The sequence below is a fragment of the Salmo trutta genome, unplaced genomic scaffold (assembly GCF_901001165.1).
Source record: "Salmo trutta unplaced genomic scaffold, fSalTru1.1, whole genome shotgun sequence".
NCBI classification, from domain to species: domain Eukaryota; kingdom Metazoa; phylum Chordata; class Actinopteri; order Salmoniformes; family Salmonidae; genus Salmo; species Salmo trutta.
In genome coordinates this window covers 15419636-15439511 of record NW_021822911.1, presented here as the reverse complement: position 1 = coordinate 15439511, position 19876 = coordinate 15419636, and the positions used below count along the sequence as shown (strand labels likewise).

General features: G+C 38.9%; 1 protein-coding gene across 1 annotated transcript in view; it reads right to left on the bottom strand.

The window, feature by feature from the left end:
* Nucleotides 1-17392: 17392 nt before the first annotated feature.
* Nucleotides 17393-19876, bottom strand: part of LOC115186511 (zinc finger protein OZF-like) — a gene marked incomplete at its 3' end in the record, with an annotated part of 84174 nt that continues 81690 nt past the window's right edge. The window contains exon 3 of the mRNA XM_029746131.1: nucleotides 17393-17739. Within this exon, the coding sequence (XP_029601991.1) occupies nucleotides 17393-17739 (347 nt within the window). The remainder of the gene's footprint in view (nucleotides 17740-19876) is intronic.

The following is a 19876-nucleotide window of genomic DNA, read 5'->3' as shown; positions in this document are numbered from 1 at the left end:
TAACGTAGCTAGCTATGTTCTTGCATATTGTGCAGTGGATGATTATAATACCTGTATGCCTATGGACGTGTAGCTAGCTATCTAGCCGATCTGTGTATGGACCCAAACGTTTGCTATACATATTAGTTCAGAACCTATGAACCTCAGCTATCATAGCCAGTTGTATCAACTTCAAAACAGCCTGAATGACATTAATGAAGCCTATGGATTGAGTAGAATATTGTAGAATATCATGTTGTGCCAAGGATGCAAGTCGTATATACATGTAGTTATTACCATGCATGAGATCCCCACATTGTAGCCTGTACATTTAATATATTCACTGATCATGTACTCTACCTTGGCAAATAAAGGTGCAGTTTAGGTATGAATGTCTTCGAGATTATTTTTCAGTCATATCCAATACCAGGAGTATCAAATTCCAGTCTTTGAATGACGCTGTGTCTGCATGTATGTATTACAATTATACACTTCAACAGTGTTTACCAATCTTGGTCCTGGGACATCAATGGTTACAAATTGTAACTAATAGACTAGAAACAGGATTTAACTAGTTAATTCAAATATACATAAATATAATGTTAAAAAACAGAACACTACACTTCCTATGCATCATGTAAATACTCTAACACTGGTTCATCTCAACATCTAATGTCCTTCATCTGCATTGATCTGATAAACACAGGATAGGTGGAGTATTTCATCACATTAGACTTCATGTCAACCAGTAGAGAATGTGAAACGCTTTATTGAAAAGCTCATTATCCAAGAGTTATAAATACAAGTCTAATCTGTACTTCAATGCACATCTGTTGTGCATTATAAAAACAGAGGAAGAAAGAGGAGGTGGTGAGAGAGGTGTAAAAGACAGAAAGGGAAAGAGGTAAGCACATAGGAGCAGGGAAAGCAGCACATGATTAATGAAACACAGTGCTACATAAATATTCTCTCAGTTCATCACAATTACATAATAGTGTCTCTCGTCGGCCCAAAGGTTCTTAAAAGCAGGTGAGGTGGTGATGACGGGACTGGGGGTTGGCATCCTCTCACATCAAAACATATCTGCAGACGAGAGACAGATGGAGAGAGAGAGCATGTTTAAGCCTTGTGTTTTTAGTTTTTATTCTAACATTGTTAGTCATCAATCAGGAGGTGAAACGCAAAACTGACCTGGGATCATTAACTCTGGGACGACTGCATCTCTATCTGTATTTCAATGTAAAGCATCTCTTTAATAATACTTCCTGTTGAGCTGACCAAGTGACCTCTCACCTCTGATCATGCTGAGCCCTCTATGTAGCCAGTTCAGATGCAGGAGGGGTTCACCGACACAGCTGATATAACCTAGAGGATTTAGGGAGAAGGGGAGAGAGGGATGAAGTGAAGGAGAGAGACTGTTATTGAGAAAATAAGGTAGTTAAAGCGACAGTGTTCAACAGTAATCTGTGTGTGGCCTCACCTGGTGTCCACACCACACTAAGTGGCTGCAGAGGACTTTATGCTGAAAAACATGAACGGACACACGAGGACAAACAATACAGCGTAGTTATAGAAATAACAAAGTGTCTTACTATTCTCCATGGTTGGCCCTCTTGTCTATTCTTTGAAGGTGGAAGGAGCCACAGTTATACACCTGAGCCTGTTTACTGCACAACACAATCCATCAATCAGATTGATACATGAGTGTGTAGGTGTGGGTTATAGGGTGTCTAATTGTTCTACAATTTTTTCAATATGGGTTATTTAAAATAGCCTGTTTTGTTTTTGTACAGACATCATACCCTTACCTAAACAGCACCCTCACCTGAGAAGTAGAAATCAAAGGGAGAGAAACTGTGAATTTAATAAATGTAGTTGACATAGCTAAGTAAATGGAAGAATACTCTTATTGCAATGTGAACGGCTCTTAAAAGAGCATTTGGTTGTGCATAGTGTAGTCTATGGTGTTGCCAGGAAAACAGCACCCTCTTTGAAGAAGTAGGAGGTGAAGATCTCTTGCACACGGATTGCCTCTCTTGCTGAGTTGTTGAACCCCATCCTTGAAACATCCTGCAGAGCAGCAGACTCCTCCTCTGGCACACGGCGGTGAGCTGCTGATCCCCTTCTGGTCCTCGTGTCCATCCTCATGAAGTTACGCAGGACACAGGTAGCCTTCACACACCTGAATTCCTCCAGGAGGCAGTCCCAGATGGCCCTGGTCACCCAACCTTGCAGTGCCCTACACGGTAACTGTAGGCAATCGTTATGAAGGAATCTCCAGTTACAAGGTATCTGTAGGAATATGGAAGACAATGTAATTATTAGACTGTTACATCACCAGGTCATTGTGGATTACTAAAGTATAATATCCCTGATAACAAATCATGATAACATTGGATTGATAAATGCATGGGCACACATATGTACATGTGTAGCATGTGACAATAACAGGATCATATCAAGGATAGCATCACAAATGAATACATAAATACCACTTGAAGCTTGATGATGAGTTGATCATTTGAATCAGCTGTGCAGTGTGAAGGCAAAAACAACAATGTGCCCCTCTGAGTCCCCAGGACTGAGAACCACTGCTCTTCATTGGGACCTCTTCATATGTAGACTGGCTTTCATAGAGCTCTTTATCTGAGGACAGAAAACCTCACAAGAAACAGACTTCATTATAGTCAAATTACACCACACTGAATATTATGTTACTATTATCTCCGTCCTCACTTCTAGGGACAGGAACTACACAAAAGTACCTGCCCTATCCTTTCACCCTCCTCCATGGCTGTTCTACATTTGGAGTTTGTTTTTTACAGTGATAAATAGATAGCTGGTCTGATGTGAAGGAGGAGGTTGATCATCAGGAGTCAGATGTGAAGGAGGAGGTTGATCATCAGGAGTCAGATGTGAAGGAGGAGGTTGATCATCAGTGAACCTCTAGGATTGTGGCTGGGCTGGTGTTTACACTTCCAGCTTGGTCATATATTTTGATACATTGAATGTTGATATTGTGAACCTATGTTATATATTTGCACCTCCTGTTTCAGGAAGTGATGTCACTAAGTACTGCCCCAATATATACAGTGCTGTCGGAAAGTATTCAGACCCCTTCACTTTTTACACATTTTGTTACATTATTCAAACATTTATGAGGAAAACATTGATTTAATCCATCTACACACAATACCCCATAATGACTTCACAATACCCCATAATGACATCACAATACCCCATAATGACAAAGCAAAAACCGTTTTTTAGAAATGTTTGCAAATGTAACAAAAACAACAACTGAAATATCACATTTACATACAGTACCAGTCAAAAGTTTATACACATCTACTCATTCAATGGTTTTTCTTTATTTTGACTATTTTCTACATTGTAGAATAACATTGAAGACATCAAAACTATGAAATAACACATGGAATCATGTAGTAACCAAAAAAGTGTTAAACAAATCAAAATATATTTTATAATTGAGATTCTTCAAAGCAGTCACCCTTTGCCTTGATGACAGCTTTGCACACTCTTGGCATTATCTCAACCAGCTTCATGAGGTAGTCACCTGGAATTCGTTTCAATTAACAGGTGTGCCTTGTTAAATGTTCATTTGTGGAATTTCTTTCCTTCTTAATGCGTTTGAGCCAATCAGTTGTGTTGGGACAAGGTATGGGTGGCTCTCATGAGGATTGCCACAGGAAAGGAAGACCCAGAGTTACCTCTGCTGCAGAAGATACATTCATTAGAGTTAACTGCACCTCAGATTGCAGTCCAAATAAATGCTTCACAGAGTTCAAGTAACAGACACATCTCAACATCAACTGTTCAGAGACTGCATGAATCAGGCCTTCATGGTTGAATTGCTGCATTGCAAAAACACTGTTTACAAAAGCTTTGTTAAAGAACAAGAAAGCCAGCACACTGTCTACAAAAATGTGCTTTTCTTTCAAAAACAAGGACATTTCTAAGTGACCCCAAACTTTTTAACGGTGGTATACATCTACATGATGTATTGTTACACCATGTAGGAGCAGTATAGACCCAGTCTGTTCATTATATACATCTACATGATGTATTGTTACACCATGTAGGAGCAATATAGACCTAGTCTGTTCATTATATACATCTACATGATGTATTGTTACACCATGTAGGAGCAGTATAGACCTAGTCTGTTCATTATATACATCTACATGATATATTGTTACACCATGTAGGAGCAGTATAGACATAGTCTGTTCATTATATACATCTACATGATGTATTGTTACACCATGTAGGAGCAGTATAGACCTAGTCTGTTCATTATATACATCTACATGATGTATTGTTACACCATGTAGGAGCAGTATAGACCTAGTCTGTTCATTATATACATCTACATGATGTATTGTTACACCATGTAGGAGCAGTATAGACCTAGTCTGTTCATTATATACATCTACATGATGTATTGTTACACCATGTAGCAGCAGTATAGACCTAGTCTGTTCATTATATACATCTACATGATGTATTGTTACACCATGTAGGAGCAGTATAGACCTAGTCTGTTCATTATATACATCTACATGATGTATTGTTACACCATGTAGGAGCAGTATAGACCTAGACTGTTCATTATATACATCTACATGATGTATTGTTACTCCATGTAGGAGCAGTATAGACCTACAGTAGCTGGCTACTTATTTAGATGTTGTTTGACTGAATGAAACTGCCTTAAATGTGCTGTAGTAAACATGTTTTATTCGCACTAATCAATCAACACATTCAGGTCTTTGTATGTCTAAATATAATAGTATTATTTAATTATTAAACCCATGTAAAATACTCTTTGTCTGAAAATAAAATGTGATCCTCAACTGCGTTTCCCTCCAGTCAGCAGACGGCGATGTGCGTCTTTCAGGCGATGCTGCAGCGTGACGTATAATCTAGTGGACGGTTCTTCATAAACAGCTCGTCAACCACCTCGGTAGCTTGCTAGCCAACATAGCCGAAAGATTCAACCTATTTATACGCTTTCGGTCTATATTACCTACTGTGTTTTAGACACACTTCTGTCGTATCTACTTGTTAACCTATTTAATTTAATATTACGTTATTTTGTATTAGTCAGCTATAGTAGCTGGCTGGTTAAGTTAGCATTAGCCTAGCCGCTAATGATAGCTAGCTAGCTAACATCCCCGAACATGAGCTCCCTAAACTACTCCCCTCCTGTTAAAGAAGAGGAGGTCTGCTGGACGGAGAAAGAAGCTCTGGGGCTGAACATTGTCGTGAAAGAGGAGAATGAAGAGGAGGATGTCACAGTTAAACAAGAAGTAGAGGGTGAGGCTGTTATAGTGAAAGAAGAAGAGAAACACGTTTCAGTTAAACAAGAGGAAGACGAGGATGATGCTGTTTTTGGAGTGAAGAAGGAAGGAGAGATTACTGTCACATTGGAAGATGAAGAGGAGGAGACAGGAGATCTGATTAACACCAGTAAGTACCACCTTCAATTAGTTTTTAACTTTGGATATTCGGAGTTGGCTCGTCAATACCTCTTCAACGGAGGGCCCTGGGATGATGACTGATATGTCTAGAATCAGACGACGTAGAGAACAAGCTACCCCTTGTTTTCTCCGTTCCGTTTCCAAAAAGTGACTTAACATATATATTTGAGAAGGGTCTATCTGCTGACCGCAGACTGGGGGCCACGGCATGTAGTGATTTTAATGTAGTGATGTTTTACTACACACCGTGACCCCCAATAGAGCCATGTGAGAGTTGGGTTGGCTACACCAAAGATTATGGATATACTGACAAGATGTCTCTCCGTCCTAACAAGGGGAGTCGTTGTCCACAAAGCTGCACTGTGGGTTGTCTATCTCCCACCTATCCTGTCTTTGGATTGGTGGATACATCTTATTATTGTAATCTATTGTTTATATTCTATGAGGGTTGTTGACGTCAACCGCCTGTATTCAATGGAGAGAGATGCTAAGCTACTAGCATGAATATGCATAGCGATCTGGAGACAACTCCTATAGTGTTTTATCAAAGTTGGCGGTATGACACGTGTCCACGTAACAACTTAATCATTACGAAACTTCTGTTAGATCAAGTTAACCTCACGTAGCAAATATGCCATTCATTATGTTGTTGACCAAATTCAACACTTTCCTCATTGGGTTGATAATTGTTTCCACTTGGATACAACCTACTGTAACCTACTGGCATGACCTAGAGATATACAACCTACTGTAACCTACTGGCATGACCTAGAGAGTTACAACCTACTGTAACCTACTGGTATGACCTAGAGAGTTACAACCTACTGTAACCTACCTGCATGACCTAGAGAGATACAACCTACTGTAACCTACTGGCTTGACCTAGAGAGATACAACCTACTGTAACCTACTGGCATTACCTAGAGAGTTACAACCTACTGTAACCTACTGGCATGACCTAGAGAGTTACAACCTACTGTAACCTACTGGCATGACCTAGAGAGTTACAACCTACTGTAACCTACTGGCATGACCTAGAGAGTTACAACCTACTGTAACCTACTGGCATGACCTAGAGAGTTACAACCTACTGTAACCTACTGGCATGACCTAGAGAGTTACAACCTACTGTAACCTACTGGCATGACCTAGAGAGATACAACCTACTGTAACCTACTGGCATGTCCTAGAGAGTTACAACCTACTGTAGCCTACTGGCATGACCTAGAGAGGTACAACCTACTGTAACCTACTGGCATGACCTAGAGAGATACAACCTACTGTAACCTACTGGCATGACCTAGAGAGATACAACCTACTGTAACCTACTGGCATGACCTACAGAGATACAACCACTGGTATGCAAGCATTTCTATGCATGCAACAACAACCAAAGTGCTTCTTCATTCATTACTCTGGTAAAGACAGTTATGCCGTGCTCCACGTTGGATCCAACATCCCTACTTAGCTCATAATGTGTAGAGAACTGTTTCTTGGTGGATAGGCTATTGTACAACACACAGAGCTATTTTCCTTTATTCAGGACATTTAGAATGACAACACATTACAGAGTAGCCTAGTGGGATTATTCACAAAATTATCTGGTTATGAAATGTCATGACAAAGACATTTTAGTTTCCTTGTTTCACCTGAAATATTAAATATATAGTCCTAGGTCTATGTTCTTATTAGGTGAAGTTATGGGTCCAACAGTAGGTCTATGTTGTTGTTAGGTGAAGTTATGGGCCAATTTGTTAAACACTTAGTGTACAAACCCTCATTGTCAGGCTGATGGCAAAGCTAGCCAAATAACATTTTACTGGTAGAAGTGTTTTTTAAGTATAAAGCAGTTGATTTGCAACAATAAAACAAACATTTTATTAAGCAGGACATTCAAACGAGCCTTACAATTATAATCCAAAGTAGTGTGAAATGCACTCATAAGCAACTTGTAAATGTAGGCTATTTTTGCTATCAGCCTATGAGAACTCCCCTGAGTTTTCCCCCACGGTGGTGAATTAGTGAATAGACACAGAACTTAATGTGAGTTTCCTTGAGTAGCACTCCTGATCTTGTGCTGTAATATTCAGAATACATTGTGAAAAACTAAAATCGTCGCTCACCATTTTTTCTCCGGGCAGAGAGAAAAAACTACATCCATAACTAGTGGTTTCCTCATTACCAGATATACTACATCCATAACTAGTGGTTTCCTCATTACCAGATATACTACATCCATAACTAGTGGTTTCCTCATGACCAGATATACTACATCCATAACTATTGGTTTCCTCATTACCAGATATACTACATCCATAACTAGTGGTTTCCTCATTACCAGATATACTACATCCATAACTAGTGGTTTCCTCATTACCAGATATACTACATCCATAACTAGTGGTTTCCTCATTACCAGATACACTACATCCATAACTAGTGGTTTCCTCATTACCAGATGTACTACATCCATAACTAGTGGTTTCCTCATTAGCAGGGAGATTGCAACCAAATTGAGTGTACATCGCCCTCGTGCTGCAATTTTAGCAAACACAGAAAGGGGCCTATATTGGAGACCAAAAGCCGTCTGGCACGCTGCTTAGGAGAGAAATATTAATAACTTTCTTCTAGCCTACATTCATCGATGTTGCTACTAATGTGAAAACAAGATAATATGACTATTGTTGCTCACTTGACTGTCTTAAACCTGTTGAGGACAGACGTTCTGCTAGCGGAACACCTAGCCAACAGCCAATGGAATCGCATGGCGCGAAATACAAAAACAACAAAAATACCACCATTAAATTTTCTCAAACAATCAACTATTTTACACCATTTTAAAGATACACTTCTCCTTGATGTAACCACATTGTCTGATTTCAAAAGGCTTTACAGTGAAAGCAAAACATTAGATTATGTTAGGAGAGTACATAGACAATAATAATCACACAGCCATTTTCCAAGGAAGGACATGTGTCAATAAAACCCAAAACACAGCGAAATTAAGCACTAACCTTTGACTATCTTCATCAGATGACACTCCTAGGACTTTATGTTATACAATACATGTATGTTTTGTTCGATAAAGTTCATATTTATATCGAAAAACAGCATTTTATATTGGCGCGTGATGTTCAGAAAATGTATTTCCCACCAAAAACTTCTGGTGAATTTACAAAAATACTCATCATAAACGTTGACAAAATACATAACAATTATTTTAAGAATTACAGATAGACTACTCCTTTATGCAACCGCTGTGTCAGATTTTAAAATAGCTTTACAGAGAAAGCACATTTTTCAATATTCTGAGTGCATAGCTCGCCATCACAGCGAGCTATTCAGACACCCGCCAAGTTCAGGGCAACCTAAACTCAGAATTAGTATTAGAAATATTGTATTACCTTTGCTGATCTTCGTCAGAATGCACTCCCAGGACTGCTACTTCCACAAGAAATGTTGTTTTTGTTCGAAATAATCCATTTTTATGTCCAAATACCTCCGTTATGTTCGTGCGTTCAGGTCACTATCCAAAGGCTAACGCGCGAGTGCAATTCGAGACACAAAAAGTCAAAATGTTCCATTACTGTACTTAGAAGCATGTCAAACGCTGTTTAAAATCAATCTTTATGGTATTTTTAAGGTAGAAATGTGATAATATTCAAACCGGACAATAGCATATTCATTCAACGAGAAAAAGAAGGAACAGCGTGCTCGCGTGACGGCGCATATCCAATCCCTTTGTTGCCAGGCAGGCCACTCAGTAACTGAGCTCCTATAATCTGCCCAGTGACAGGAGAAGGCTCAAACCACTTTCTGACAGCCAATGGAAGCCTTAGAAAGTGCAACGTAACCCCACAGATACTGTAGTTTCTAAATGTACTAGAAAGAACTACATTTCTCAAATCCTCCACTTCCTGGTTGACTTTTTCTCAGGTTTTTGCCTGCCATATGAGTTCTGTTATACTCAGACACCATTCAAACTTCAGAGTGTTTTCTATCGAAATCTACTAATAATATGCATATTCTAGTTTCTGGGCAAGAGTAGTAACCAGTTTAAATCGGATACGTTTTTTTCATCCGGCCATGAAAACACTGCCCCCTATCCACAACAGGTTTTAAGACAATTGTCAAATAATTTTAACATTCATTAAAGACTTCAGTTGTTCTACAGCATCGTGGGTACGCTCTGGGTATCACCTTTTGCAGTGGATTTCTGTTGTTGTGGGCCTTTAATCATCTGTCTGACTTTGTTGTTCACACAGGAGAGAGACGTGACTATCGTGGATCCTCTGGGGAGCCTCAACAACATCATGATGCTGACGAGGCAGAGAAGAGTCTCTCCACATCAGAACACCTCAAGAAACACCAGCGGAGACCCACAGGGAAGAAATCTCACCGCTGCTCTGACTGTGGGAAGAGATTCACCTCCTCAGCAGGCATTAAAATTCATCAGAGAATCCACACAGGAGAGAAATCATATAGCTGTGATCTATGTGGGAAGAGTTTTACTACATCTAGTCATCTGGCTGTACACCAGAGAACACACACAGGAGAGAAACCTTTTAGCTGTAATCAGTGTGGGAAGAGATACTCTGATACTCTGATAAAAGAAATCTGATTACACATCAGAAAATACATTGTCAGAACAGAAATGACAAGATGATGCTATAATGCAGTTATTGCATCAGAATTGGGGGTTGTTAGATGGGTTCTTAGAACTCTCATCTGTGTGTTTAACAGGAGATTTAACACAGTGGATTTTTTTTACAAAAAGTGAAAAACAAAAGACTTGTTAAACTTATCGCGTTGGACTTGAATCAACAGGACGTGCAACCTCATCTCCCTCCTGTCACACAATTGATTTTAGCGATGAGTGATGACAAATAAGTGTTGCGTTCCTTTGTTTAGGGACCCCTACATTTAAAGAGTTGTGTAATATATAATAAATATATCTCCCATTTCCATGTGTTTTTTAGTTGTGTTAGTTTCAACATCACGTACAACCTGATTGGTGCTTGTTTTATAAGGTGCTTAAAAAAATACAAGTAATATGATTATTGTGGCAGATGTTTGTGTGTATATAGCACATTTTATGTTTTCAATATATCACAAACTGTTTTTGCATATTGGTTATTGATTTGGACACGTTAAAACTGTGTTTGACATTGGGGATATCCCATCCTAGCAACATGTCATTGAAAATAAGACAATCAAATATTTCATATTTACATGTAACATTTGGTAATGAAAATTATTCATGCAACCAACTGACAATTTTTGGGTAGAATAATATTGACATTGCTGCCCTGATTTTAGAATATCAGGAGTCATTCTCAGATGTGCCAACCCAAATGTACTAGAGCATGACATTGGGGACTGGGCCCCGATCCAACAACATGCCTATCTAGTGAACCCTGAAAAGAGAGAGAAGCTCTGCAGTGAGGTGGAAAGTTACTACGGATATTGCAGGAGTTTCCTCTTGAAATCAGACATGTCTGTGGTGAGGACAGCTTGGTTGCTGATTGTCTCAAGGGTGGGCAGTCAAAAAGTTTTGTGTTTTCCTTTTTTGGACGACTTGGTTCCTGATTGGGGTGATGAGAGTTCTAGAAGCTAGTGAGTTTAAAAAAAATAAGGTTGTAGAAAAATATATATTTAGAAATATGTTTTTTCCTGTTTTTAATTGTTGACAGTCAGTAGACACCATGTTTATATTGTAGGAGGTGAAGCATTGTAGTTGATTATAATGTCAAATCGAAGCTTTCTGTTGGTGGTGAGCAAACTTGTCCAACAAAAATTCTCTTAAGGTGTTACTGTCTTTGTTTTTCCCATTTATGTTTTGAGTTTGGACTTTAGCACGTCTAGCTCGTTAGCCCGTCTAGCTCGTTAGCCCGTCTAGCTCGTTAGCACATCTAGCTCGTTAGCACGTCTAGCCCGTTAGCACGTCTAGCTCGTTAGCCCGTCTAGCTCGTTAGCCCGTCTAGCTCGTTAGCACGTCTAACAATATTGACAGTATTGATTTAAATAATTCATTGTTTATTTACTGGCACCACAAATGTGAATTAATATTTACAAAACAATTTACCAAACAAAACACATTACAAAATTGCAACATTTCTGCAGACATGTCAGACCATAATAAATAATACATTTACTTTGTTTAGTGCTTTTCATGACAGTTACAAAATAAGGATGTACAATAAAAACATTAAAAATGAATCACAGGTCAACTAACAACATTGTAGACTTGATGCTAAATACAGATGTTTCAGCTTTAGTGTGTATATCGTATCCACTTAGTTATGTTAGGAAGTTTTCCATCTTTATGACCGGCCCTGGTAACTTCACCCCAACTTCTCTGATCCCCAGAACACAGTCACTTCACCCCAACTCCTCTGATCCCCAGAACACAGGAACTTCACCCCAACTTCTCTGATCCCCAGAACACAGTAACTTAACAACATAAGTGTTTATGACATTTTGGGGAAATTGAAGGGAAAATAAAAAATACAGTCGTAGCAGAGCCCCAAGTCCCATGGGGACGTCCTCGAGGGTCTGGATGTTCTCCCCATCAAAGTTAATTAGTTAGTTAGTTAACGAAGCTAAAGTTAGCTAGTTCATTATCACAAAAGTGAGAACTGCTCTAGATTGGAAACTTACATTAATGAGTGTAAAGCCATATTGGCTTTATGAAAACGATATACAATATATGGGAAAGAATATAGTTGAGGAAATAATCCAAACCTAGTTGTGCCTAGTTAGGACATAACGTTAACTAGCTAGCTAACGGTACTGTACTGTAGCTCATACAACGCCGACGGTCAAACCCGGCTTTCTAATATTTACCTTCATTAACTATAGTAACGTTATGGAAGATATTCACAGAAAACCATCATTGTCTTCGTTATTCATTATTAGTATGTTATATTATTATAATAAATGATTTCGAGACATATTCAGAGCCAAACATCAACCCAACTTAACCTTTTTAACTGTTGTCGCATCCAAACTTGTCACCATCGTTTTCAGTTGTAATTGCGAAGTTCCCGGAAGAAGTCCAGCAACAACGGAGGTTCCTCGATGAACCCACCTTCTAACAAGTTCTTTGAAGAACCTTTTGGGGCTGTTTTTCATTGACCAAGAACCCTACGGTTCTTAGGGGATCTGAGAACAACTCCAGTTGAACCCTTCATTTTTAGAGTGTAGTCGGCTCTATTTACTCTCAGATTCAAACATCAGCTGCTGCTGCTCCAATACAGTATGAGGTGAGACGGTGAACTGATGTTGAACCGGGCAGTCAGCTGCTTCTGCTCCAATACAGTATGAGGTGAGACGGTGAACTGATGTTGAACCGAGCAGTCAGCTGCTGCTGCTCCAATATAGTATGAGGTGAGACGGTGAACTGATGTTGAACTGGGCAGTCAGCTGCTGCTGCTCTAATACAGTATGAGGTGAGACGGTGAACTGATGTTGAACTGGGCAGTCAGCTGCTGCTGCTCCAATACAGTATGAGGTGAGACGGTGAACTGAAATATATTACGCTATTGTTATCATATAGAAACATCATGGAATATTATACATCATATTAAATATATTACTGTATTGTTATCATATAGAAACATCATGGAATATTGTACATTATATTAAATATATTACTGTATTGTTATCATATAGAAACATCATGGAATATTGTACATCATATTAAATATATTACTGTATTGTTATCATATAGAAACATCATGGAATATTGTACATCATATTAGCATCAACATACATTATTGTTTCATTCAATTTCACATAAATAAGGATATTTCATATTTTCAAGTTCAGAAGTCAGAACCCATCACCTGCTTTGTAAAAGAGACAGAAGAATGCACAATGGTCAATGCTATCTGGGATCCTTGGGACATCCCTACCCTAAACCCTAACCTTAACCCCTACCTTAACCCTTTTAAATGTCAACTTCACCAGGCTAGGGACATCCCAAGTATGTATCTCTACCTGAAAATACATGATCTAAGTGATTGATAGTTGGTATTCAGCAGTCATAAAGCCTTATTTACTTTAATGAACTACTAAAATAGTGATTTTGTCAGACAGCAACTCTACACTTTATTGACTGACTGATCCATTCATCCTTCCATCCCTCCTCAGCCTTCCTCTCTTCTGAAGACCCAGTGAGGGTGGAGCTCAGTCAGAGAGCTGTTGAGGGACTGGTTAGGAAGAACACTTCTACAGCCAGAGAGGTGAGAGGTCACACATGGTTTGGATGGTAAATATTTATGTCCCCTTAGTGGTTCATCGCGTCAGCAAAAGGGAATATGTTCCATCATCCATGTTTATTTACATTAGTGCAAATTGTCCACTGATATGGGTGTAATTTCTCATCCCTTTTGGCTGTGTGAATGTTAATCCTGGTCGATATGCAGCTTGGAGTGATCAGATGACAGAAGTCACATTTAGGTGCCAGGTGTAACTGAGGCCATAGATGCTCCATATCCATTACTTTGAGTGTTTTATATAATATGACTAAATGTGTTTCTTTCTATGTTGCAGGGGCAGTCAAGAAATGGAACAGCAAGGCCACAGAACATGACATAAGCAGAGCTGTGGGAGACCACCTCAAGCCCCTGGTAGAGCCGGGGGTGGTGTTTACCACTCCACCACGCCTTCAGCAGGCTGGAAAAGTGGGATTGATCTATTTGATCCATTTGTTTGTTTCAGTTCTCAGTAGTTGAATCCTCTGATGTATTGTTGAGTTCAACATTTTTCATTTTCAACAAATGAACTGGTTGGTTGAAAAGTGATAAACATGCACTATATTGACAGTAGAAGATATACTGAATTTATACTGTTTTTCATACTAAGAACGACCAATATGTGTTGCTTTTGCACATATTTGTTAATTGGTTTTGCAAGTCTGTTGATTGGTCGATCATTAGGTTAATTTGTTTTGCAATATGTTCAAATCAAGCTTTATTTATACAGCACATTTCAGACATGGATGCAACTAAATGGCTTCACAGGGGAGAAAAACAATGAAAATAAACAAATATTTAGTACACAACAAAACATAAGAGGATAAAAAAGTAAATTAACAACTTAAAGACTTATGGGCACCTTAAAGAAATTCCATTGATTAAAATATTAATTGGGTGCAATATCCAACCCAAAATATAAGCTTGTTTTTTTAGGAGGGGCTCTGAAAGACACTATGGGGGTGTCCACTGAAAGTTGACTAGTAACAACAACTGGGACCTAAAAGACACCCACCATGAGACCCACTAAATCTGCCCAAGAAGAGGCAAACAAAAGAAAAACCCACACCAAACTTAAAGACAGGAAACAAACCAAAAAGGTGGAGCAACTAAAGGTGTTGACTCTCCACATGTATCAAGACAACTGGAGCACTGGGCCAGACACTCTTAAATAGAACCTGGACCAGCTCAGGTGAAACACCTTCCCACTAACGAGATGGACAAGCCAGCACAGGTGTAACACATACTGACTAACGAGGTGACACCAATCAGTGCGTCCTACGTGCTAACAAGCTAGACGTGCTAACGAGCTAGACGGGCTAACGAGCTAGACGTGCTAACGAGCTAGACGAGCTAACGGAGCTAGACGTGCTAACGAGCTAGACGTGCTAACGAGCTAGACGAGCTAACGGAGCTAGACGTGCTAACGAGCTAGACGGGCTAACGAGCTAGACAAGCTAACGGAGCTAGACGTGCTAACGAGCTAGACGTGCTAACGAGCTAGACGGGCTAACGAGCTAGACGTGCTAACGGAGCTAGACGGGCTAACGAGCTAGACGTGCTAACGAGCTAGATGCTAGAGCTAAAGTCCAACCTCAAAACATAAATGGAAAAACCAAAGCATGTAACACCTTAAGACAACAAATATATCCTATATTTTTGTTGGACAAGTTTGCTCACCACCAACAGAAAACAACTTCCATTTCTCATTATAATCAACTACAATGATTCACCTTCACCAATATAAACATGGTGTCTACTGGCTGTCAACAATTAAAAACAAGAAAAAACACGTATTTCTAAATAATAATATACTATCTTATTAGTTCTCCTTTTTCTTTCTAGAATCAAAAAACTAATTTTGAAATTATAATCAACTACAATGCTTCACCTTACACAATATGAACATGGTGTCTACTGGCTGTCAACAATTAAAAACAAATAAAAAAATGTTTTCCCCACTAGCTTCTAAATAATAATATACAATCAAAATATTTTTGTATCCTTTTTCTTACTATAGAATCCTAAAACTCACTAGCTTCTAGAACTCTCATCTTCCTAAAACTCACTAGCTTCTAGAACTCTCGTCTTCCTAAAACTCACTAGCTTCTAGAACTCTCATCCCCTTGGAACGAGCCCAAACAAAACTCATCTCTAATACGGAAAAACGTGCAGTTATAATAAATTGTGATCCACTGGCTAAACGCAAAACACAAACATTTTGACTGCCCACCCTTGAGACAATCAGCAACCAAGTTGTCCTTACCACGGACATGTCTGATTTCAAGAGGAAACTCCTGCAATATCCGTAGTAACTTTCCACCTCACTGCAGAGCTTCTCTCTCTTTTCAGGGTTCACTAGATAGGCATGTTGTTGGATCGGGCCCAGTCCCCAATGTCATGCTCTAGTACATTTGGGTTGGCACATCTGAGAATGAACCCTGATATTCTAAAATCAGGGCAACAAAGTCAATATCATTTTACCCAAAAATGGTCAGCTGGTTGCATAAATAATTATGATTATTAAATGTTACATAAATTGTAAATATCAAAAGCAAATGTACACCCCTTTGTTAATATGTATTGGCAATAATTCACTTAATGGTGAGGTATTGATTAATAACAAATGTGCTATATACACAAACATCTGCCACAATAATCATATTACTTGTATTTTTTTTAAACAAGCACCTTATAAACTGCACAAGCACCAGAAACGCTGTTGTTTTGACAAGTAGCAATAAATCACTGATATCGATTAGGGGGGAAATCAGGTTGTACATGCTGTTGAAACTAACACAACTAAAAAAACACATGGAAATGGGAGATATATTTTACCTCACTGGTTAGAGGACAACCTGCAGAAGACAGTCAGCTACATTTTGGAGAGATGCATTTAAATTTAGGGGTCGCTAAACAAAGGAACGCAACACTAATTTGTCATAACTCATCAATATCATGTTGAAATCAATTGTATGAGAGGAGGGAGATGAGGTTACATGTCCTGTTAAAACTAACAGCTCAAAAACCACACGGAATCTGGGAGTAAGGTGTACATCCCTGGTCAGAGGACAATTTGTAGAAAACAGCTAGCTACATTTTGAAGTGTTGCATTTTGATTCCAGTGCGTCACCAACGTGGTAAGTGTAACACAACAATTTTTGTGTTAGTCACTTTTTGTTAAATCTCATAAATAGTACTCATCCATAGTACTCATTGCCAACACAACTCAACACAACTTTCAATTCAGAGCCTGGGTTTTTCCCCTGATGCTAACATCCATATCATTTTGAAATCAATTGATAAAGAGGCAAACATTTTGGCTTCTACATTGTGACATTATTAAAATACTCCTAGTACAATGTTAAAACATTCTACATTTTGACATTAATTCATTGATATCATGAAACTCCTTCATGTATTTTCTGATATTTGATCTGAGATCTTTTATATGATTCTCTCTGGTCACAGCTAAGAGGTTTCTCTCCTGTGTGTGTTCTCTGGTGTTGTACCAGGCTGTTTGACTGAGTAAAACTCTTCCTCACATGGATTAGAGCTATACAATTTCTATTCTGTGTGTGTTCTCTGGTGTACTGTCAGAAGGCTACATGTAACAAAATTCTTCCCACATTGATCACAGCTACAATACTTCTCTCCTGTGTGTGTTCTCTGGTGTACTGTCAGATCACCAGATTGAACAAAACTCTTCCCACATTGATTACAGCTATAGGATTTCTCTCCTGTGTGTGTTCTCTGGTGTGATATCAGGTTGCTTAGCTGAGTAAAACTCTTCCCACATTGATCACAGCTATATGGTTTCTCTCCTGTGTGTGTTCTCTGGTGTGATATCAGGCTGGTTGAATGACCAAAACTCTTCCCACATTGATCACAGCTAAAAGGTTTCTCTCCTGTGTGTGTTCTCTGGTGTATCTTCAGATGGCTATATTGAACAAAACTCTTCCCACATTGATCACAGCCATAAGGTTTCTCTCCTGTGTGTGTTCTCTGATGAATTTTAATGCCTGATGAGGTGAATCTCTTCCCACAGTCAGAGCAGGAGTGAGTTCTCTTCCCTGTGGGTTTCTGCAGGTGTTTCTTGAGGTGTTCTGATCTGGAGAGACTCTTCTCTGCCTTGTCAGCATCATGAGGTTGTTGAGGCTCCCCAGAGGTTCCACGATAGTCCCATCTCTCTCCTGTGTGAACAACAAAGTCAGACAGATGGTTAAAGGCCCACAACAGTGGAAATCCACTGTAAAAGGGGATGCCAACAGCGTAGCCATGATGTTGTAAAACAATTGACGTCTAATGAATGTTAAAATTATTTGACAATTGTCTTAAAATGAGCAACAATAGTCATATTTAGTCTTGTTTTCACATTAGTAGTGAAATCGATGATTGCAGGCTGTAAATAAGTTAAAGTTGTTGAAACTCTAAGCAGTGTGCCAGACGACGTTTGGTCTCCAATATAGGCCCCTTTCTGTATTTGCTAAAATTGCGGCATGAGGGCGATGCACATGCAATTTGGTTGTAGAAACACCTCCCCACTAATGAGGAAACCACTAGTTATGGATGTAGTATATCTGGTAATGAGTAAACCACTAGTTATGGATGTAGTATATCTGGTAATGAGGAAACCACTAGTTATGGATGTAGTATATCTACTAATGAGGAAACTACTAGTTATGGATGTAGTATATCTGGTAATGAGGTTACCACTAGTTATGGATGTAGTATATCTGGTAATGAGGAAACCACTAGTTATGGATGTAGTATATCTGGTAATGAGGAAACCACTAGTTATGGATGTAGTATATCTGCTAATGAGGAAACCACTAGTTATGGATGTAGTATATCTGCCTGGAGCAAAAATGGTGAGCAAAGATTTTAGTTTTTCACAATGTATTCTGAATGTAAACTCAGGGGAGTAACCTCCATTTCCAGGTTGCTTATGAGTGCATTTCAAACTACTTTGGATTATAATTGTAAGGCTCGTTTGAATGTCCTGCTTAATATAATGTTTGTGTCGTCATCGCAAATTCAACCACTTTGTACTTAAAAAACACTTCAACCAGTAAAATGCTCTTTGGCTTTTCCATCAGCCTGACAATGAGGGTTTGTACACTGTTTGCCAAATTGGCCCATAACTTCACCTAACAACAAACATACCTATGTAATGAACGAAGAAGCACTTTGGTTGTTGTTGCATGACATACATAGTGTCCTCTAGGACCCATAACAATAACATAGACCTACTGTAGGACCCATAAAATCACCTAACAATAACATACACCTACTGTAGGACCCATAACTTCACCTAACAATAACATAGACCTACTGTAGGACCCATAACATCACCTAACAATAACATACACCTACTGTAGGACCCAAAACTTCACCTAACAATAACATAGACCTACTGTAGGACCCATAACTTCACCTAACAACAACATACACCTACTGTAGAACCCATAACTTCACCTAACAATAACATAGACCTACTGTAGGACCCATAACTTCACCTAACAACAAATATAGGAAAATATCTCTGTGTGTTGTACAATAGCCTATCCATCAAGGAACAGTTCTCTACACATTATGAGCTAAGTATCTCTGTGTCCAAACAGACTAACAGGACCCTACAGTAAATCAAGCAGACAATAACACTTTATAAACATCAATTTGTTAGGAATTTTGGATCCAACGTGGAGCACGGCATAACTGTCTTTACCAGAGTAATGAATGAAGAAGCACTTTGGTTGTTGTTGCATGTCGTGATGTTTGTCATGTGACTGTCATTCAGAAAATGATTTCCTGGATCAGCTGATGATAGTTGAACATGTGACTAACTAAACAGCTACAGTATTAAGAATTATGTGTAATTATTGAAGAACCACATTAATGACAGTATCCATTTGGGTGTTGTCAATAAAGTTAAGGTGACTCTCGGTTAGAACCATTGGATTTAGCAAACTCTGAAATGATTTAGGATTTCTGTGCCCATGAAAACTATTTTCCCAGCGTAACATAAGGAGACACTAAATGTTACGTAGGTAGAGAGCATTTCAGAGATCTGAATACAAAAAACTGTCCTAACAGGACAATAACCTAAACCACAAGGCCAAATCTACACTGGAG